The sequence below is a fragment of the Asparagus officinalis genome, chromosome 8 (assembly GCF_001876935.1).
Source record: "Asparagus officinalis chromosome 8, Aspof.V1, whole genome shotgun sequence".
In the NCBI taxonomy this organism is placed as follows: domain Eukaryota; kingdom Viridiplantae; phylum Streptophyta; class Magnoliopsida; order Asparagales; family Asparagaceae; genus Asparagus; species Asparagus officinalis.
The window spans coordinates 9,198,274-9,221,591 of record NC_033801.1 but is presented as its reverse complement, the minus strand read 5'-3'; the positions used below and the strand labels follow the sequence as shown (position 1 = coordinate 9,221,591).

Sequence of the window (23,318 nt, the reverse complement as noted above, 5' to 3'; positions counted from 1 at the left end):
GGCATTCCGTGCCCTTACCCGAAAGAGTGGGACTCGATCCCATATCCGGCAAAGTTCAACCTAATCAACTTCACGCCGTTCAACGGGAAGGGCTCGCCCACTCAACACCTGATCTACTTTAAGTCCCACTTGGGAGTAATCTCGGGCAACGAGCCTTTGATGGTTCGGTCATTCGTTGGCACCCTTCGCGGGCCCGCCTTCGATTGGTACCGCCGTCTCAAGCCCGGAAGCATCAACAGCTGGGAGGACTTGGAAAGCATGTTTCTCGCCCATTTCTTCGATGATGACACCGAGGTGTCGATCAGGACACTCTTCGACGAGAAACAAAAAGGCGGAGAGTCGGTGGATACCTTCATCAAACGCTTCCGCAATCAGGCAATGAACTGCAGGGATCCCGTCACGGAGGAATTCCTCTTGCAGACTTGTCAGAACAACTTGTCCATTGACATCTTGGACGTGATGGGAATAGAGCCGCTCAATACCTGGAAAGAGTTGAAGGCTCGAGGAGAACAGGCTGAACGCTTCATCAGAAGGCGAAAGGTCGAGAGAAACCAACCGATAGTTAACCCTCTGGATTCGGATCTCGTACCTCATGAGGAAGGGGATGCGCCTACAGCTGTCATTGACGATAATCAAACGTCACAACAGCAGTCCTGGGAACAACAGGAGAATTCGGACGAGGAACTCCAAAAGGTCGAGAGAAACCAACCGATGGTTAACCCTCTGGATTCGGATCTCGTACCTCATGATGAAGAGGACGTACCTGCAACGGTTGTTGACGACGATCAAACGTCACAACAGCAGTCCTGGGAACAACAGGAGAATTCAGACGAGGAGCTCCAAAACGAGTACTCGTTCAAAGACGAAGACGTTCCAGCTATTTTCGAGACCCTTCTCGAAAACAACAAAATCAAACTCCCGCCCATCACGCATCAAGAGGAAGATGGCGATTCTGCGGATCCAACGTACTGCGAGTACCACAGAAGGATCCTCCACCCCACCAAGGAATGCTTTGCTCTCAAGAATAACATCCAGACCTTGGTTGAAGCCGGCGTTATAACGCTAGGGTAAGCCAATTGAAAACGGCAATACTCCAAAGAGTACAAGAGTATAAACTGTTCCTCAATACTCCAAAGAGTACAAGAGTATAAACTGTTCCTCAATACTCCAAAGAGTACAAGAGTATAAACTGTTCCTCAATACTCCAAAGAGTACAAGAGTATAAACTGTTCCTCAATACTCCAAAGAGTACAAGAGTATAAACTGTTCCTCGATACTCCGATAAGTATAAGAGTATAAACTGCTTCTCAACACTCCGATGAGTATACGAGTATAAACTGTTTCTCAATCCTCCGACCGGTATAAGAGGTTAAACTGCTCCCTGATACTCCAACAGGTATATGAGTCTAAACTATTTCCTACCATTGACGGGAAGTTCCTGGAGGATATTACACTAATATTCTTAAGGATAACCCGGTCGGACAACAAAATCAAACCCAGTTCCAAGAGAGAAGCTGGGGGTGGATAATCCAATGCATCGGGAAGTTCCCGGAAGAATACCACATGGGTATTCTTAGGGATAACCCAATCATTGTGGAATTGGTGAACAAGAAATTCACATTCAAACTCTAAAAGTCAGAATGTCCCTTCTTATTCCCTAACTCTTATGAGTTATTTTTGTGAGAAGAGATCCAATCTTCTGGTAGGTTAATCTTTCCTCACCAAACCATCCGCTGATCAAATCAAACGACAGTGGACCCACCAACATTTCCATCTGCCAGTCATTGGCATTTCTCAGATTTAACATGCTAGGTCCTAAACGCCTAGCGTTAAAATCTCCCTTTGAGTGATGACACGAGTTGGCACTTTCTTTGCTACCCGTATTCCACTCTCTTTGCGTTCTGGTCAAACCTATAAAAGTTAGGGCCAAAGCCAAAATCCCCTCTCGATTCCTCCAATGAACGAGAGGTCCACCTTCAAATCGAGCGATCAAACCTTCCGACAGTTAGGTCGTCTCAAACTCCTGCTTGGTCAAACATTCATACAGTTAGGGCCACAGCCAAAATCTCCTCTCGATTCCCCCAATGAACGAGAGGTCCACTTCCAAATCGGGTAATCAAACCTTCCGACAGTTAGGGTTATCCGAATTGTTACGATTCTCGGAGTGGAGATCCCACTCTTAGTTTCATCCTTCCGGATTCTGGGGGTGGAGATCCCACCTCGAGTTTCCTTTCCAGCTGTAGATAGAATATAAAATTCTTCCTCTTCAGCACCGGGAGATAGAATATAAAATTCTTCCTCTCCTCGGACCTTTCCGATGCTCGGAGTGGAGAACCCACTCCCAGTTCATCATTCCGGATTCTGGGGGTGGGGGATCCCACCTCAAGTTCCCTTTCCGGCCGAAGATAGAATATAAAATTCTTCCTCTTCAGCACCGGGAGATAGAATATAAAATTCTTCCTCTCCCGTTTCTCAATCTGTCTTTGCTTTTAGAAAAGACACGATTGTCAAATCCGGGCACTCGATGCACGGGGAATTTTATCCCGAAGCCTGAGTAGGGATAAGTCAACGCCTAACACGCGTTGCCGGGTAGTCTATTCCCGTGAGAAAGACGAAGTCTATGTAATCAAAATCATAGCATTAAGTCTAAGGGAAGCAATTCTCTTAGCACAACGTCACATGTGAAACGGGTTTAATAATTCACATGCTAGCCCGATTCAAACGGTAATCGGTAAAGGCACATCAAACCCGTTGATGGCTGGGGGTTTGCCAAAAATCCCAAAGCCTATGTCTAACACACATGGCCGGTTAGTCTTTGACCGTAAAAAGGACAAAAGACCACATATTCAACATTGTGGCAGGTTGTTATTAATAACACCATAATCCGTGCCTCACACGCACGGGGAATTTTATCCTGAATCCTAAGTAAGGATAAGTCAGCGCCTAACACGCGTTGCCGGGTAGTCTATTCCCGTGAGAAAGACGAAGTCTACGTATTCAATATCGTAGCACTAAAAGGGTTAACTCTTTTAGCTTAAACGTCACATAGGAGCGGACTTAAACAATCCGCATGCTAGCCCGACTCAAACGGTAGTCGGTAAAGGCTAATCAAATCCGTTGAAGGCTGGGGATTAGCCAAAAATCCTAAAGTCAACGCCTAACACGCGTCGCCGGGTAGTCTATTCCCGTGAGAAAGACGAAGTCTACGTATTCAATATCGTAGCACTAAGAGCGTTAACTCTCTTAGCACAACGTCACATGCGGAACGGACTTAAACAATCCGCATGCTAGCCCGACTCAAACGGTAGTCGGTAAAGGCTAATCAAATCCGTTGATGGCTGAGGATTTGCCAAAAATTCTATAACTGCGAGTCATTGACGCATCAACTCCCCTAGTTGGTCTCGTGACTTGAGCACCCAACAAATTCAGGATAAAATCCACACATGCAGATGAATCAACTTTAACAGTTGGTCCTGCAACCCCAACATTCGGGACCGCGATGCTCCAATACCTTAAGAGCTTAAACTGTGTATACTCCAGCAAACGTACGAGTATAAACTGTGTTAATGGCGATCCGTAAACCCTAGGGTCAACGCCGGTCAACGCGTAACCCTAGGTCAACGCCAAGCAACGCGTTGCAACAAAAGTCAACGTTCGACGATTCGAAACCCTAGGGTGGACGCCGGTCAACGCGTAACCTTAGGTCAACGCCAGTCAACGCGTTGCAAGCGAAAGTCAACGTTCGACGATTTGAAACCCTAGGGGTCAACGCCGGTCAACGCGTAACCCCAGGTCAACGCCAAGCAACGCGTTGCGACAAAAGTCAACGTTCGACAATTCGAAACCCTAGGGTGGACGCCGGTCAACGCGTAACCTTAGGTCAACGCCGGACAGCGCGTTGCGACAAAAGTCAACACGTGACGACGAAAAGTCAACACGTGACGACAAAAGCCAACACGTGACGACAGAAGCCAACCTATGCGGTTCAAAACCCTAAGGTGGACACCGGTCAATGCGTAACCTTAGGTCAGCGCCGGACAGCGCGTTGCGACAAAAGTCAACACGTGACGACGAAAGTCAACACGTGACGACAAAAGCCAACCTACGCGGTTCAAAACCCTAAGGTGGACGCCGGTCAACGCGTAACCTTAGGTCAACGCCGGACAGCGCGTTGCGACAAAAGTCAACACGTGACGACGAAAGTCAACACGTGACGACAAAAGCCAACCAAAACCCTAAGGTGGGCGCCGGTCAACGCGTAACCTTAGGTCAACGCCGGACAGCGCGTTGCGACAAAAGTCAACACGTGACGACGAAAGTCAACACGTGACGACAAAAGCCAACCTACGCGGTTCAAAAACCCTAAGGTGGACGCCGGTCAACGCGTAACCTTAGGTCAACGCCGGACAGCGCGTTGCGACAAAAGTCAACACGTGACGACGAAAGTCAACACGTGACGACAAAAGCCAACCTACGCGGTTCAAAACCCTAAGGTGGACGCCGGTCAACGCGTAACCTTAGGTCAACGCCGGACAGCGCGTTGCGACAAAAGTCAACACGTGACGACGAAAGTCAACACGTGACGACAAAAGCCAACCTACGCGGTTCAAAACCCTAGTGTCTCGGCCATGGCCGAGACACCAGGGGGTGTCCACGCCCCCTAGTGGTCCCTAGACCCCCCTAGACCCCTCTAAATGCTATAAATAGCCCCCCTTGGTGCCTTGATTTGAGGGGGGATTTTTGGAGAGCCTTGGCGAAGCCCTGCTGCAGTGAAGAGTGCCCGTGTGCTTCAACGAGAGGAGGAGTGGTCTACATCAGCCTTCATCGCCCGTCAGATCCTTAGTATTGGCCTTAGCGTTGATACTAAGAAGAGCTATTACCTCGCTTTAGCCGAGGTATACGCTTATAGCTTCTAGATCTCACGCGGATCGACGAAGCTCTGCTTCTATATCCCTTCGCGGATAGACGAAGCTCTGTCCGATTTATCCGGATCAGAAAGTTTCTAGATCTCACGCGGATCAACGAAACTCTGTCCGATTTATCCAGACCAGATCTGAGTGCCCCGGTGGTCCACGGATATCAACATCCCCGTCACAGGCAAAAGACCCACGCAAGCAAGAGATGATGAACAGATCTTGCGTTTGTTTGAAAAGAGTTGTATTTCTTTTGTTTTCATTGTGTACCGGTCTTATAAAAAGACTACCTTTTTATTTCATTGTAACGATCAAAGTTGTAATGAATGCAGCAATGAATACAGCAACTTTTTCCGCAAACAGTCATCTTTCTGAATTATTCTGCATCATCATTTGCAAGGAATAGCCTAGCATATCATATACCCCTCTTGTATTTTTTTTCAATCTAATCGGTATCATACATAAAAAAGTACTCGAAACTAAGTTTTTAACTTTTCAATCTTGTTTCATTACTCTCTTTTTTAATGAAACGCTGGGGAGTTTTGGCCTCACACTTTCTCTCTTAAAAAAATTATCTGGCATAATCTGATGATTTAATAAAACAAAATTGTGGGCATAGACTTCATTAATCTTTCTGTATCATCATTTGATAAATTACATTCTGTCCAGTGACAACATTATGCCCTCAAACTTCACTTTTCAATGCTCACAACTTAATAATTCGAGGTCTTCAGAATAGCATGGCGAGTAGGTACATAAGCAAATCGAATTCCTTCGTTCTATATATAAATCTAACAAGTCGCAGCAGAAAGAAAAGAAAAAAGTGATATCATCGCTGACAAGCGTCACGCTTCTCTTCTTCTCACTTATTAATGGAGATGATCAGAATAGCACCGCGAGTAGGTATCTTGTGATGTCTCTTGGTGGCTGGATAGCATACGTAAAGGCACATGTCAGGCCGAGTATAACACAAGATCAAGCCGTTGCAAGAGCTTCGCACCAGTAATTTGCGATGTTGAGGCAAGAAACCGAGAACAGATTTGATGTCGAAGCCCATAGAATCCTCTTGCTGCAGGTGTTTGGTTGGCGTGCTGACGTACACCGAGTCTTCATAGAACTCGTCGCCCACCTCATAGAAGAGTCCGGAGAGGGGCGAGGGTAGCTTCTTGCGGTAGTAACCATTGTTGTTGGTGATGATGGCGTTCCAAGAATTCGAAACACAGGCGAAGCGGTACAGAGATTTGACGGGCAGTCGAGAGAGAATCTCAACCAGCAAGTCACACGTCAATTTGTTCGCGCTGCTCATCTCCATAGATTGATTTAATCTTTCCTTAGTTTGTTCAATTCAATATAGCAATCAGACCATATATTGGGTGGGGGTGAGAGAGAGAGTCCAAACCTTCTGCTACCATAAAAACACAACCAAGGATTCTAGTACCAAGAAAATATGTGCAGCAAATAAAAGTCATGATTAATATTCACTAGAAATCTTGTACGTGCAAATACATTTGATAGAAATAATTATTTTTTCCTATATTTTTAAATTTTGTAAATAACTTGCAACATATTTTAATTTTATTTGGAAATAGATAATGCATTTAATAACAGACGTTGAGAGGGCAAGATGTTTTTTAAGAAAAATCTGTTTTTCTTTGAACTTGGTATCACCTTTTCTCCAATTATTTTTCTGTTATACTTACTATTCTATTTATACTTTAGTTAACGTAGCGCAGAAGTGATAATCTTAAAATCTACCTTAAAATCTACCAAGGAGTGTTCTCTGAATCCACAAAGAATGATCTTCGAATCCACGAAAAATTTCGAATCCGCGAAGAAAATATTGAAGGAGAAATTTTATTGATGAAAAGATATGTCTCTAGCCTCTAGGGCTTACAATACTATGCTTAAATAGAAAAAAACACGACTCCTACTATAACTCAAACTTTACCAAAAATAGAAATAACAAAACTCTTCCTACAAAGACTCCCTAAGATTAAGAAAGCAAATCGGTCAAATTTTGGATCAAACCGGATTCGTTTCCTAATCAAAACAGCCTCCTAAAACATTACCTAAAATACAAAAAAACTGACAAAAACGCTGATATCTCTCAATCTGGAGGGAATTTGACGAAACCGACAGCGGAAAACGGAACATCGGTGGGTTTGGTAGACTCCATCTCTTCACTTTTCAATGCTTAACAACTTTATAATTCGAGGTCTTCAGAATAGCATGGCCAGTAGGTACGGAAGCAAATCGAATTCCTTCGTTCTACATATAAATCTAACAAGTCACAGCAGAAAGAAAATAAAAAAAAAAGTAATATCATCGAAATTACGCTGACAAGCTTCACGCTTCTCTTCTTCGCACTTATTAATGGAGATGATCAGAATAGCACGGCGAGTAGGTACAGAAATATACCGGATCCATGCCCCTTAATTTGCATACCTGGGTGATCTCGCGAGTAATCAAATTGTAAGATAAGAGCTCATAACCTATGACTATGAAAATTACATCCGTATCTGGATGAAGTGCCCGGACTTCGATGTGCAACCAGAACCAGCAATCCTCTCGAGGTTGCTCGGTAAATATTTGCAGGTCGACCCTATATCTCGACCTCCATTGCAGTTTATCGTAATCCACCAAATCCCAAACTAATATTTCACCTCTCGTTCTCAGAGCGCAACGCAAACTTCCACCAAATTGCTGAATGCATCCCATCCGTATGGGGTCTTTAGTACGTGGTGTCTCTATTTCTCGACAAACCTTCTTCTTGAGATCCACTGCCACTATGAAAGAGCCGTGGAGGTCCAAGAAATGCAAATTTCCACGAACGAAAGCTGAAACAGTGGTATATGCAAGATTAATCCGCCCCTTACAGTCCTCGTACTTTACCCACTCGCGGGTCTCAGATGACAGGATCGCCATATGATTGGCGTCTCCTCTATTGATCATCGCGACAACCTTGTAGTGGGGGGAGAGACGGGGATCAAAGGCTAAGGCCATTTGGTAGGGATGGTCATCTGCAGGTTCAGGTATCTTGTGATATCTCTTGGTGGCTGGATTGCATACGTAAAGGCACTTGTCAGGCCGAGTAGAACACAAGATCAAGCCATTGCAAGAGCTTTGCACCAGTAATTTGTGATGTTGAGGCAAGAAACCGAGAACAGATTTGATGTCGAAGCCGATAGAATCCTCTTGCTGCAGGTGATTGGTTGGCGTGCTGACGTACACCGAGTCTTCATCGAACTCGTCGCCCACCTCATAGAAGAGTCCGGAGAGGGGCGAGGGTAGCTTCTTGCGGTAGTAACCATTGTTGTTGGTGATGATGGCGTTCCAAGATTTCGAAACACAGGCGAAGCGGTACAGAGATTTGACGGGCAGTCGGGAGAGAATCTCAACCAGCAAGTCACACGTCAATTTGTTCGCGCTGCTCATCTCCATAGATTGATTTAATCTTTCCTTAGTTTGTTCAATTCAATATAGCAATCAGACTATATATTGGCCGTGGGGGTGACTAGAGAGAGAGTCCAAACCTTCTGCTACCATAAAAACACAACCAAGGATTCTAGTACCAAGAAAATTTGTGCAGCAAATAGAAATATTGTACGTACAGATACACTTGATAAAAAAAATATTTTCTTCTATATTTTTAAACTTTGTAAATAATTTGCAACATATTTTAATTTTATTTGGAAATAGATAATGCATTTTAATAACAGACGTTGAGAGGGCAAGATGCTTTTTAAGAGAAAATTGTCTTTCTTTGAACTTGGTATCATCGTTTCTCCAATTATTTTTCCGTCATACTTACTATTCTTTTTATACGGTAGTATAGTCATAGTAGATTTGAGTATGGAATCTTGTTTTAAAAAATAGATGTATTTATTATTATTATTATTATTGAAAATTCATCAATTTCTCTTCCAATTTTATCGGATGTCTCCGAAGAGACATCAATTTCTCTTTATATCCTTTAAACTAAATATAATTGATATTAAATTATATGTGTGTTGCATTCTCATTTTCATGACATAGAATAAATTGGGATTATCTAGAAGAAAGAAAGAGAAAAGGACAGAGAACAGAGAGTAGAATTTTTTCTTGTGAAATTCTGTCTCAAATCTATGCTACTATATAATAAACTGTTGTGCACCTCGTGCAAAGCACGACCCCTTTTTTGTTTGTGCTACAGTAATTCTTTTTTAAAATGCTGCAGCAATTCTTTTTTAAATGTTATAGTAATAATCTCCAAATCCACCAAGGGGTGTTCTCTGAATCCACAAAGAATGATCTCCTAATCCACGAAAAATATCGAATCCTCGAAGAAAATATTAAAAGAGAAATTTTATTAATGAAAAGATATGCCTCTAGGGCTTACAATACTCTGCTTAAATAGAAAAAACACGACTCCTATTATAACTCAAACTTTACCAAAAATAGAAATAACTAAACTCTTCCTACAAAGACTCTCTAGGATTAAGAAAGCAAATCGGTCAAATTTTGGATCAAACCGGATTCGTTTCCTAATCAAAACAGACTCCTAAAACATTACCTAAAATACCAAAAAACTGACAAAAACGCTGATATCTCTCAATCGGGAGGGAATTTGGCGAAACCGACAGCTGAAAACAGAACATCGGTGGCTTCGGTAGACTCCATCTCTTCAAATTTCAATGCTTACAACTTTATAATTCGAGGTCTTCAGAATAGCATGGCCAGTAGGTACGGAAGCAAATGTAATTCCTTCGTTTTATGTATAAATCTAACAAGTCGCAGCAGAAAGGGAAAAAAAAAAGTAATATCATCGAAATTACGCTGACAAGCTTCACGCTTCTCTTCTTCTCACTTATTAATGGAGATGATCAGAATAGCATGGCGAGTAGGTACAGAAATATACCGGATCCATGCCCCTTAATTTGCATACCTGGGTGATCTCGCGAGTAATCAAATTGTAAGATAAGAGCTTATAACCTATGACTATGAAAATTACATCCGTATCTGGATGAAGTGCGCTGACTTTGATGTGCAACCAGAACCATAAACCCTGTCGAGGTTGCTCGATAAATCTTTGAAGGTCGACCCTATATCTCGACCTCCATTGCAGATTATCGTAATCCACCAAATCCCAAACAAATATTTCTTCTCTCGTCCTCAGAGCGCAACGCAAACTTCCACCAAATTGCTGAATGCATCCCGCCCGTATGGGGTCTTTAGTACTTGGTGTCTCTATTTCTCGACAAACCTTCTTCTTGAGATCCACTGCCAGTATGAAAGAGCCGTAGAGGTCCAAGAAATGCAAATTTCCACGAACAAAAGCTGAAACAGTGGTATATGCATGATTAATCCGCCCCTTACAGTCCTCGTACTTTACCCACTCGCGGGTCTCAGATGACAGGATCTCCATATAATTGGTGTCTGGTCTATTGATCATCGCGACAACCTTGTAGTGGGGGGAGAGACGGGGATCAAAGGCTAAGGCCATTTGGTAGGGATGGTCATCTGCAGGTTCAGGTATCTTGTGATATCTCTTGGTGGCTGGATTGCATACGTAAAGGCACTTGTCAGGCCGAGTAGAACACAAGATCAAGCCATTGCAAGTGCTTTGCACCAGTAATTTGTGATGTTGAGGCAAGAAACCGAGAACAGATTTGATGTCGAAGCCGATAGAATCCTCTTGCAGAAGGTGATTGGTTGGCGTGCTGACGTACACCGAGTCTTCATCGAACTCGTCGCCCACCTCATAGAAGACTCCGGGGAGGGGCGAGGGTAGCTTCTTGCGGTAGTAACCATTGTTGTTGGTGATGATGGCGTTCCAAGATTTCGAAACACAGGCGAAGCGGTACAGAGATTTGACGGGCAGTCGGGAGAGAATCTCAACCAGCAAGTCACACGTCAATTTGTTCGCGCTGCTCATCTCCATAGATTGATTTAATCTTTCCTTAGTTTGTTCAATTCAATGTAGCAATCAGACTATATATTGGGTGGGAGAGAGAGAGAGAGAGAGAGAGAGAGAGTCCAAACCTTCTGCAACCATAAAAACACAACTAATTAAGGATTCTAGTACCAAGAAAATATGTGCAGCAAATGGAAATCTTGTACGTGCAAATACACTTGATAGAAAAAATTATTTCTTTCTATATTTTTTAACTTTTTAAATAATTTGCAACATATTTTAATTTTATTTGGAAATAGATAATGCATTTAATAACAGAAGTTGAGAGGGCAAGATGTTTTTTAAGAAAAAATTGTCTTTCTTTGAACTTGATATCATCTTTTCTCCAATTATTTTTCTGTTATACTTACTATTCTATTTATACGGTAGTATAGTCATAGTAGATTTAAGTATGGAATCATGTTTTAAAAAATAGATGTATTTATTATTATTATTATTATTATTAATTCAATTTCTCTTTATATCCTTTAAACTAAATATAATTGATATTAAATTATATGTGCTGCATTCTCATTTTCATAGAATAATTTGGGATTATCTAGAAGAAGGAAAGAGAAAAGGACAAAAGAATAGAGAGTAGAAAATTTTATTGTGAATTTCTATTTCAAATCTATGCTACTATATAATACACTAGTGTGCAGCCCATGCAAAGTACGCCCCTATTTTTTATTTGAGCTACAATAATTCTTTTTTAAATGTTGCAGTAATAAGGCTTTCGTAATTTATTGTAGCATTAACGTAGCATAAATAGCGAATTTTTGGATCCTCATGTAAGTATAGAGGAGTAGATCTAGTGAGGACGTAACAAAAAAATGGAACAAATGTCAGGGAGGTAAATTTGTAATTTTAAATAAATAGTAGTCATGACGCATCAAATCTCTTTCTCTCTCTCTCTCACATACAAATTGCAATAAAATAACATGTAGTTATAAGCAATAAATTTGTTAAGGGTTATTTGCATATGCATACCCCTTGTCATGGATATTTGCAAAAAAATTTCCCACATCTTAGTCAGGGCCGGTCCTGAGCATTCGGGGGCCCTAGGCAAAAACTTGAACAAAAATCTTAAAGGGGCTCTCCTATAATCAAGATTTTTTTAAAAAAAATAAAGTGTTGCACCTAAGTAACTTTAGGGATGCCTACATAAAAAATTATATACAAATACTAAAATACATAATATCAACAAATATTATAATTTATAAAGTTATAAAATTACCTTAAAATTTGAATAGTTTAACTTCAAACAAATTTCAGATCAACACGCCTGAATCCTAAAAGATGCACTTTTATCTCTTCTTCCTATTCAATAGACAAAAACAAAGTTTGGACTTAAAGATTTTTTTGGGACACGATGCAATCATTTGAAGTATGGATCACTAGCTACTGATTTTCATTGTTCAGGTACCGCACTTTGATTATACAGCCTGTATGCATATTATGGTTTCTTGTTTCAATTGATTAATCACTAATCAGCAAATATACTAAGTATAGTCTGATTCATAATTTCATATATGTTATGCACAGATTCATAATATATGTTATGCACAGATTCATACTTTGTTTATACAACTAATTCATGTATGTTAATAATGTTATGCACAGATTCGTGCTGTATAGAATCAATAACAAAGCAAAGGTATTATTAGGTCATGAAGTGATGAAACAAAGATATTATGCTATTCTAAGTATAGTCTGTTATCTGTATAGAATTATAGAAATATTCAATTATTCAAATATACTTATATACCTTGTAACCTTGACGGAGTCGCCGGCCAGAGGAGGCGCAGATTGCAGACAGAGACAGAGTCTCCAAAGGGCAAAGGCGCTGGCGGCGAGGTCGCGTTTGCCTTGCTGGTGGGAGGGGCGGAGGGAGTCGCCGGAGACGGCGTCGTGGAGTTTGACGGCGGAGGAGCGGACTGCAGACGGTCCGGACGGAGTCGGGAAGAAGAAACGTCACTTCAGAGAGAATCAGAGAAGAAGAAGAGAGGTCGGCGATCAGACGGCCACTTCGGAAATCGGAGAGACCAAGGGTTTTTCGTTTTTGTATTTATAGCCTCTAACACTTTTGCATAAAAATCCTCTTACTTTTCCAATTTCCATATATATATATATATATAATTACATGGGGGCCCCTGTTTTTTGGGGGCCCTAGGCGCAGGCCTCTCCCGCCTGCCCCTGGGGCCGGCCCTGCTCCCATGTTCAAATTTGGGCCCTGATCTTAGTATTTGCTAAACTACCACTCAAATTGTCAATTTGGAGGGGGAAAACCTCTAAAATCAACAAATCATCAACTTGATGAACAAAAATTGACTTATCCGTTGACAGTTTTTACACTACAGTTACAAATAGACTTATCGAAGTAGATGATTGATTAATTCGGGGGTATTTTTTTTTTCAAAATTTATGATTTTAGGGGTAGTATGCAAATACTAAGATTTGGGGGCAGCTTTACAAATACCCATGATTTAAGGGGTATTTTAATTCCATTTCATTTACCAAGAATGTATTTTAATTAGGCAAACATGCTTTAAGGCATTTTAATTGATTCAACTTACCAACAAGACCATTTTTCTCGTCGGCGATCAGTTTTCCGGCGATGGCTCATCACGTGCGTGACACGTGATGACTTAAATTGTTTTTTAGCTGTTTATGTGGCACATATCTGTCCTATTTTGGGTGAATTGGGATTTTTAGAGGGTTAATTCCCGCCTTTAAATACTATCACGTCAGAAAATCCGTGCCACATCAGCAGCTAAAAAACAGTTCAAGTCATCACGTGTCACGTACGTGACGAGCTATCGTCGGAAAACTGGTCGCCGACGAGAAAAATGGCTTTGTTGGTAAGTTGAATCAATTAAAATGTCTTAAACCAGGTTTGCCTAATTAAAATAACTTCTTGGTAAATGAAATGGAATTAAAATATAGGTATTTAGCCTATAATAAAGAAATAAATTCATTGATTAATTTTTTTATCTTTTTTTGTAGAACTTCAAAATTCTCCTAAAAAATCAAAAGATGCTGCCAAAACGAAGCAAAAGGTCGTTACAAACCGTACACTGACACTCCTCTCAGGAGCAGTAAACAGTGGGCGGTAATATAACCAATTACAGTCGTCGGCGAGTGACCAGACACCAGGCTCTCCTACAATCTCAGCCGTCCATTCCAATCCAACGATTACAATTCAAACCACCACGCAAGCTCCGCTCTCCGTCTCCTCCCCGTTGCGGTTAGCATATCCCGCCCTCTAAAATAACCCTGTGGGCCCCACGCCTTCCCGCTCTCAGTACCATCACTCGCAGGAACTCCTCTCAAAAGAGAACAGAAAGAGAGGAGGGGGGAAAAGGGCGCTACGTCGGCGTGATCGCAACACCGCACAATGGGCGGTGAACGACCCCATCCGCCGCTCGCGCGTGGGCGTCTCTCTTATGTAGGCGAGACTCTCGACCCGGCCGTCGGCGAGTCCGACCTCGGCCGCCGCGTCAAGGGCTTCCGGCGTGGCTACCCAGCTCGGCCCTCGCTTTGTGCAGGGAATCGCGTCACCGGGTCCTCTATGCTGCTAGCGCTTACCTCAACTTCTCAAGTTTGGCAATGGGTAAGCGAATCGATCACATTTTCGTACTTTTTCTCGATTTTTATCTTCTGAGTTTTTTCTGGTGACTCTGTTTTGGGGGTTTCCTTGCAGCGGAGAGGGCGATGGCAGTGATGAATCACAGGAGCTTGAAGGGGAGGCCGATGAGGATAATGTGGTCGTTGAGGGATCCGATGGCGAGGAGAACTGGCGTTGGGAATCTCTTTGTGAAGGTGATTTCTCTGTTTCTTATATTTTTTGAGTAATTTTCTTGGGTTATTTGGGTCTAAATTTTGTTGGGTATTTGTTATTTTTGATGGGTTCTGTAGATCTCTGTTCAGCTTGTAGTTTTATTCGTTTTGGGTTGAATTTTATTGGTTTCTTTGTTTCTAATACATTTGATCTCTGTTTATTTGAATTTATCTTTAGATTGATGGAAGTAGCATTTTTCTTGCATTATAAGTTATTTTTGTGTTTTAAATTTTGATGGTTATTTGTTATTTTTGGGGGGGTCCTTGAGTCTCTGTTCAGGGTGTAATTTGATTCATTTTGGGTCGAAGTTTAGTGGGTATTATTTGTTTCTACCCCATGTATTTTTGTGCTGGTTACAAAAATATTGATGGGTTTTTATTAGAATTTACGATATAATCTTTTTACATGCAAAAATATTGATGGGTATCCTTTCTTAAAGCGAGTGTCCGAGACCCACATCTCTGTTTTCTTTCTTTGAATTTGTCTTATTCTTTAAAATGTAGTATCATTTTCCTCTTTGGATTCATGGCTAAAATGGGTATGTAGGGTGTTCTCATATTGCTTTGTCCACTTTTTTAGGTTTTGGTTCTTTTGATTATTTGGTTCATTGCCCTCTGGTTAGTTTGTAGTTTGATATATTTGGATTTTTTTTAATTAGGCTTTCTCTGTTTCTAATTCATTTATGCAATGCTTCTTACAAAAGGATTGATAAATTTTCTTAGGGTTTTGGGTGCTGGACCTCTGCTTCTTTATCAAATTAGTACTTGTTTAGCCTTGAGACTGATAGACGGTGCTTGGTTATTAGGTAGTCGCTACCATTAATTTGGAAAAAAAAAATTTGTTTTTTTTTGTTCTTTTGGGAATTAAGTTCTTTTGGTGTTTGGTGGATTTTGAATTAAATTTATGGAATTGGGTGTTTTTTGCAAAAAGATTGAAAACCAAGGTACGTACACTGATGGTTTTTCTTCAAACTTGATTGCTTCTGATGGGTTTTTTCTGATAATATATTTTTATTCATTAACGTTTACTTTTCTTTATTGCATTACATTAACGTGTGCTTGAATACTTTCGTGGGTCGTTTTTGAGTTTCTGAATACCATTTCTTTCCCTTGGAACTAGTATGACTCTGATAATTTCTTGGAGCTGCCTTACCTCAAATGCCTTATTTTTATTCATTAATGATGGGTCTTTTATTCAAAGATTTATGGGTTTTCAGTTATTTGGGAATAACTGCGTCATGGGCTTTTGTTAGCTGGGAAGATTTTGAATTGATTACTCTATTGCTAATAGTGTTTGGTTGCTTGTATTGAAGAATTTGGAGGAATGGATTGGTGGTTCGGAGCTAGAGGAGTTGTTTAAAGAGTATGGTTTTGTTGTTTCGTGTAAAGTCGCTTTAGATGAAAATGGGAACAGCAAGGGCTTCGGATTCGTTCAAATGGGGACTGAAGAGGGAGCACAGTCTGCGATCAAAAATCTTCATGGAAAAGTTCCTGATGGTGGAACCAAACAACTGTGAGCATTCTCCCTTAACTCCTGAAAGTGTCATGTTCCCTCAAAATTTTTTTGGGCCAATTTCAGTGACAGCCAATTTGAACTTCCTATCTAAATCACATTTAATGTTTTCTTGCATTATTGCATTCTTTATATTGGCCTATTGATAGGATTATAAACTTGAGTCATGTTTTCTTATTCTTTCTTAATTGTATATCAGTTATGTGTCAAATTTCGTTAAGAAGAGTCAGAGGGAAGCATTATCACCTCAAAGCCAAAAGTACACTAACCTCTACGTAAAGAATCTGGAAGCGGACTTCACAGATGATCTTCTTCGAGCAAAATTCTCTGAATTTGGGGATGTCGCTAGTGCTGTTATCATGAAGGATGAGCTTGGCAAGTCCAGAGGTTTTGGATTTGTCACTTTGAAGGGTTTCAACCAGGCTATGAAGGCCATGGATGCTCTTAATGGTTCAATGTTTGGTAAAAACAAAATTCTTAATTTTTACGCTTGAGTTTACTTTGAGATTGCGAATGTATTATGTCCCAATCTGTTTTATTTAACTGGGATGTCAGGATCTAAGAAGATATATGTTGGATTCGCTCAAAAGAAAGCATTGCGCGAAGAAATACTGAAGCAGCATTTTAGTGAGAAGAAAAGTGCTGAAGACTGCACAAAGAAGGTGCAAGTGAGCTAATGTTTTATCCCCTCTCTAATTATACAACATTTGTGGTAAGTCTTAGCTCTCATGTTTGTTTTCAGGGTACAAATGTATATGTTAAGTGCCTGGCTGCCTCGGTCAATGATAAAACATTGAAAATATATTTTAGCATATGTGGGGAAGTAGTTTCTGCTAAAGTGATGCGGTATCCTAATGGAATCAGCAAGGGTTTTGGTTTTGTGAGCTATTCATCCCCTGAAGAAGCTACAAAGGCTGTAACAACACTTCATGGTATTTGATTATTGTCATTGAAGTAAATTCATCCTTTTTACCCTTTTATATCTGATAGAAGGTTGAATTATCTATACTGATCAGGGGCCCTGTTTCACGGCAATTCGATCTACGTGGCGATGGCTCAGCGCAAAGAAGAGCGACAAAAGGTACTGCAGATTCAGTTTGCGAAAACAATGGCACAATCCACATCTTATAGTCGCCCTGCAGTGTATCCTCTACCGCATTATTGGCAGCCTAGAAACTATGTCCACTATCAGGGTTACAAATACCTTTACCCTGTGGTAAGCTATAATATATTTTGTGCAAACTGTAAAAGCTCCATTGTCATCTTTATGCTAATTAATATGTATTCTTGCAGACCGTTCCTGTTTACTACCGGCAGCAATCAGCTTATACACAATATGCTGCATCTGTTTCTTCTCAGATGCAGAATTCAGTTCATCTGTCAGCTTATCCACAATATGCTGCATCTGCTTCTTCTTAGTTGCAGAATTCGGCTCAGCCAGTGTACCAAATGAAGTGCATACGACCTCTGCAGGTGAAGCATTCATTTGATGTTGTTTAGGATTAAAGTTGTTCGGATAGTTCGGATGATGATTAATTCTTCTCGCATTTCTTGCAGCCAAATTGGTCTAATGAGAGGAACAGGGGGCGAGGGGAGAGTTTCATCCCTCATAGAGCTCCTGCAAGAGTGTGAAGATTTAACTCTTCTTCCTGAAAAGAGGAAGCAAGTGATTGATAAGCTCATGGTGACGACTACTGGTTGACACTGTGCATTCTGAGGCTGCTGATGCCTTCTTTCATTTTTAATGTTAGCTGTTTTTCTTGATGAGGATCATAGTTTCACGTATATGCTGTGGCTTTCTTTCCTTTTTAATGTTGTCGGTTGTTTATCTTGAGAACTATGCAAATTAAGCTAATGGATATGCAGATGAGGAATATTCAGATATTTTCATTTTTTAGATATATGATTCAGGGTATCATTTCCTATTTAATCCCTTTGAATTCTATATTCGAAGATGCAATCGGATTAATTCATTGAAAAGAATTGATTCGGTATATTTTTTATGTACCCATAAGTACTATGTTGGATTAGAATCAAATTTCGAATTAACATATATTGATTGGCTGCGTCCATGATAAGCCAAGTGGTTACTTATCCCTTTTGCAACAATTTAACCCAGTGGGACAATTGGAGAGGCACACGGTGAGATAACTTAGATAATGGAGCAATTTAGAAGTAGTATTAGTATAAATTGAGTAGGATAGTTAATGATGTGATACCTTATTAAATTATGATATTGATTTATTGATTAAATCTAAATTAAGTTATTCAATTTATTTAATATAATTTTTAATATGTTATGATAATAATATAACTAAATACATCTATACTGTTATATAAAAAACCAGTGAGGCATACCATAAAGTTTGAATGACTTTGTCCATCATCACAGTAGAAAAGAGAGGGATAAATTTATAAATTCATGGGTCAAAGTGAGCTAACACTTCTTTTAGTTCTTTTAATTGCTTATTTCTAGAATATTCTAAATTATGAGAGAGGACTAGGATTTGACTCACATTACAAGAGACTTTTTTCTTTCTCTACTGGCATTGTTAGTTCTTTTTTTCGCTATGAACGTCGTATGGTTAGTTTAGTTGTGTTGTTAACGGAATTTGACATGCTGACGATTGTTAACAAAGTAGGATTTTTTCTTTCTTCTCGTACCATCTTTCTTTCCTCCTAATTCTTATACCTGTTTCGTTCTTAGGATCTTTTTTTCGATAGCCATTCGTATGTTATTTCAATTGATGCATAAATCTAAGTCAGATACACGTTGATAACTACCACAGACTATCGAATGCAATAGTGACCATTTAAAAAAAACTTACTGCCCAATAACATTAATGTTGATATAGAAGCTCTTATAAGTTGGGTACACGAGATGGTTTTGCACGTTGGCGCACGCAAATATTGCTAAGTAATAATAATTTATAACATATAGTATACGTAACATATACATATATATATTCAAAGGATTGATTACAAACAGTACATTATAATATATTAAGGTATTAATCCTGAGCCATAGAATAGTATATTATGAATTGTATTACAATGATGTATGACTAGTGATATGATAATATAGTGCCCATAAGGACGACCATTAAAATAAATATCTTTTAATTAGTTTCGGACTGTTCATGTTACTGGTTGGTGATTTCAGTTTTGTTCATTTTTGTGCTTTCGATCTTTTCTCATTGTATTGATGCTAGGTTCTTTGCTGCGGGTGTCGGGCGGTGGCCTGTTGTGGCGGGCGTGGAGGGCGGCTGGTGGGGGCAGGATTGGCCGTGGTGTGCGTGGAGGCGACGTGTCGGGGGTGTTCTCAACCTATAGGGGTGTGAACTGAAGTAGGGGATCATGAGCGGCGTTGTGCGGTCCCAGTTGGGGATAACGTCTCAGCGCGGTCTCGCGCCCTGGTTGTGACGTGTACTGCTCTGGTAACGATCCGAGTTGATCGGCGAAGAATGGGGTGTTGGTGTTTGGGCGCACTGAGTGGATTGGGGTAGGCTTATGCTTGCTTCTAGGTGCTGAGGGCTTCTGCGTGAAGCGCCGCGTTGGCTTGAGTTGTTTGTTAGGCCGCTGCCCGGTTGCGGTCTGGCGTGAGGCTCAGATGTGTTGTGGTCGTTTTTGCATGTTAGTTTTGGTTGTGATTGGTGGGGCGACCTGTGTAACATGTCGACCACCGGATTTTAATATATTAACATAAGTGGTATATAAGTTATCTAAATTTATTTATATTTATACTATATATTGAAGTGTGTATCATAATTTAAATCTATAAACCTCATAAACAGTTATATCTGTCTCTACTTACATTTATTTTAATAATAATATGTAGATATAGTATTTTGATGTACACAAAATTAATTTGCATTCGTTCAAATTAAAATAAAATATACAAAAATAATGGGTTATAACTTATCAAAATCATATATTCAAATGTACACATATTAAATTTGTATTCACTTAAAGTAAACCAAAATTTTTAAATTTAATGAGTTACAACTCATGAAATAATAATTTTTAATGTAGACATAATAAATTTGTATCCATCCAAAATAAAAAAAAACTAACGAAAGCTATAAGTAGCTCATGAAAATAAAAAATTTAGATGTATGCATAATAAATTTTTATTCATTAGAAATAAACAAAAATAATAGAAAAACATAGGTTATAGATTATGAAAACTATGAATTTTGATGTACACATAATAAATTTGCATCGTACGTAATGAATAAATATTAATAAACTCTTGTGTTAAAGATTATGAAAATTATAAAGTTTGATGTCCATATAATTAATATATATTATTTCAAAATGAACAGAAAGTGTCAAAAATCATGGGTTATATAGTTGATGAAGATTGTGAATTCTGATATGCACATAATAAATTTGCATTTATCGAAAACAAACTAATATTTACAAATATCATGGGTTATAACTCATGAAAGATTAAATTTTGATGTAAATAATAAGTTTACATTTGTCAAAAATGAATAAAAAATTATAAAACAATTACGGATTTTAGATCATAAAAAACATGAATTTTGATGTAAACATAATAAATTTACATTCATATGAAATGAATTTTTTTTGAAAGAAGTTGTGGGTTATAGCACATAAAAACCACAAATTTTGATACACACATAATTAATTTGCATTTGTTAAACTTATACAAAATCTTGAGTTATAGCTCATGAAATTCATGAATTTTGATGTACACATAATAAATTTGCATTAGTTCAAAATGACAGAAATTGACAAAAATTATGTGTTATAGCTCATAAAAATCATAAATTATCATAATAAATCTGTATTCAAACAAAAATAAACAAAAATTGTGAGTTATAGCTTAAATTTTAACGTACACGTAATAAATAATCATTCATTCAAAATGAACAAATCTTGATTGAAATTGTGGGTTATAACTCATGAAAATCATGAATTTATTGTATACATAAAAAATTTGCATTCATATGAAATGAATTTTTTTTGAAAGAAGTTGTGGGTTATAGCACATAAAAACCACAAATTTTGATACACACATAATTAATTTGCATTTGTTAAACTTATACAAAATCTTGAGTTATAGCTCATGAAATTCATGAATTTTGATGTACACATAATAAATTTGCATTAGTTCAAAATGACAGAAATTGACAAAAATTATGTGTTATAGCTCATAAAAATCATAAATTATCATAATAAATCTGTATTCAAACAAAATTAAACAAAAATTGTGGGTTATAGATCAAATTTTAACGTACACGTAATAAATAATCATTCATTCAAAATGAACAAAGCTTGATTGAAATTGTGGGTTATAACTCATGAAAATCATGAATTTATTGTATACATAATAAATTTGCATTTATATGAAATGAATAAAAATTGATAAAAGTCATGGATTATAGCTCATGAAAATCACAATTTTTAATGTATACATACAAATTTGCTTTTGTTGAAAACAACTAAAAATTATAAGCAATTGTAAGTTATATATCATGAAAAACATTAGTTTTGATATTGACATAATAAATTTGCAATAGTAGAAACAAATAAAAGTTGACAAAAGTTGTGGGTAGCTCTTGGAAATCACAAATTTTGATGTACATATAATTAATTTGTATTTGTTGGAAATGAATAAAAATTATCAAAAATCATGGCTCATAGCTCATGAAAATTTTGAATTTTAATGTACGCATAATAAATTCACATTCATACGAAATGGATAGAAATGGACAAAAATTATGGGTTATAGCTCATGAAACTTGAAAATTTTAATGTGCACATAAGAAATTTGTAGTCATTGGAAATGAACAAAACTTGTCAAAAATCCTAGGTTATAGCTTATAAAAGTCACAAATTTTGATGTACACATATTAAATTTGTATTCATTGAGAATGAACAAAAACTGTCAAAATTCATGGATTACAACTAATAGAAATTGTAAATATTGATTGTAGACTTAATAAATTTGTATATGTTCAAAACAAAAAAATAGAGAAAAGTTATGAATTTAGCTCACACAAATCACAAATTTTAAAGTAGACATAGTAAATTTGCTTTCGGTTTGAAATGGAAAAAGATATAAAAAATAATGGGTTATAAATTATGAAAATCATGAATTTTAATATACACATAATAAATTTGCTTCCTACATGACTAATAAAAATTTTCATATTTTGACATACAATGAATTTGTATTTGTTGGAAATGAACAAAAATTGTCAAAAATTGTGCATTATCGAGCATGAAAACTGTGAACTTTAAATCTTTATTTGTTCAAAACAAACTACAAAAAAATCATGGTTATAACTTATGCAAATCATAAATTTTGATCTACACATAATAAATTTGCATTCATTCAAAATAAATAAAAATTATTAAAAATCATGGGTAAAAGATTATGAAAATCACAAATTTTGATGTTGTAATATATAAAATTTGCTATTTTTTAATCATTTTGACCCATTGGCAAATAATTCTATGATGGTCAAAATTCAAGATTTTATGAATTATAACCCATTAGCCATTTATTATCATTTTGACCTATTGGCAGATAATTTCGCAAAATCCAAATTGATGATTTCATGAGCTATAACTAGGGGTGCTAAACTGGATATGTATTTGAGAACATACCCGTAACTGATAGGATATAGTTACTCAAATCTGTATGGATATGATTACTCAAATCTATAATCTATAGGATATGGTTATGGGTATGGCTTTATAGTGAAATATCTGAATCCGTAATACCGTTACAATAGTTTCAATTCTTAGATTATGGATTTGAGGTTAATTTTGATAATGATGTCTAATCTTAGCTTTTCAGATATAATGAACATATTAATGAACTCTTTTGTATGGCATGAACTATATTTATTTTGATATTATTTAGTTTTCCTATATTCATTTTATATCCGCACATATATATATATATATATTCTATTATAGTTGATATAGATATGAATTTTTCTTACCAAAGTATATGCTTATCCATGATGGTTATGTAGATATGGATATGTTCAGTATCATATGCAAGCCATATCTAAAACTGAATGCACCCTTATCTATAACCTATGATTATTAGTCATTTCGACGTGTTAGAAAATGGATT

The 23,318-nt window shown here is 38.1% G+C and overlaps 3 protein-coding genes across 3 annotated transcripts; 1 reads left to right on the top strand and 2 right to left on the bottom strand.

The window, feature by feature from the left end:
• Positions 222-8,398, bottom strand: LOC109820291 (F-box protein At5g07610-like; the record flags this gene model as incomplete). Its single annotated transcript, XM_020386421.1, has 2 exons — positions 7,875-8,398; positions 222-239 (listed from the first exon to the last, which is right to left on the bottom strand). Coding segments are annotated over exons 1-2 (498 nt in total), but the record flags the coding sequence as incomplete, so codon positions are not given.
• Positions 9,304-10,858, bottom strand: LOC109822166 (F-box protein At5g49610-like). Its single transcript, XM_020388326.1, has one exon. The coding sequence runs from the start codon at positions 10,831-10,833 to the stop codon at positions 9,763-9,765; it is 1,071 nt and encodes a 356-aa protein (XP_020243915.1). The 5' UTR covers positions 10,834-10,858; the 3' UTR covers positions 9,304-9,762.
• Positions 14,419-18,092, top strand: LOC109820156 (polyadenylate-binding protein 7-like). The gene is made up of 9 exons (XM_020386257.1): positions 14,419-14,458; positions 14,549-14,667; positions 15,999-16,198; positions 16,398-16,660; positions 16,754-16,860; positions 16,941-17,130; positions 17,215-17,414; positions 17,492-17,671; positions 17,756-18,092. The coding sequence occupies exons 1-8, from the start codon at positions 14,455-14,457 to the stop codon at positions 17,615-17,617; spliced, it is 1,209 nt and encodes a 402-aa protein (XP_020241846.1). The 5' UTR covers positions 14,419-14,454; the 3' UTR covers positions 17,618-17,671; positions 17,756-18,092.

Coding starts and splice junctions, on each gene's coding strand:
- LOC109822166 (XM_020388326.1), bottom strand. CDS start 10,833: ATGGAGATGAGCAGCGCGAACAAATTGACGTGTGACTTGCTGGTTGAG.
- LOC109820156 (XM_020386257.1), top strand. Junction 17,131..17,214: donor GGCTGTAACAACACTTCATG/GTATTTGATTAT, acceptor TATACTGATCAG/GGGCCCTGTTTCACGGCAAT. Junction 17,415..17,491: donor ACAAATACCTTTACCCTGTG/GTAAGCTATAAT, acceptor GTATTCTTGCAG/ACCGTTCCTGTTTACTACCG.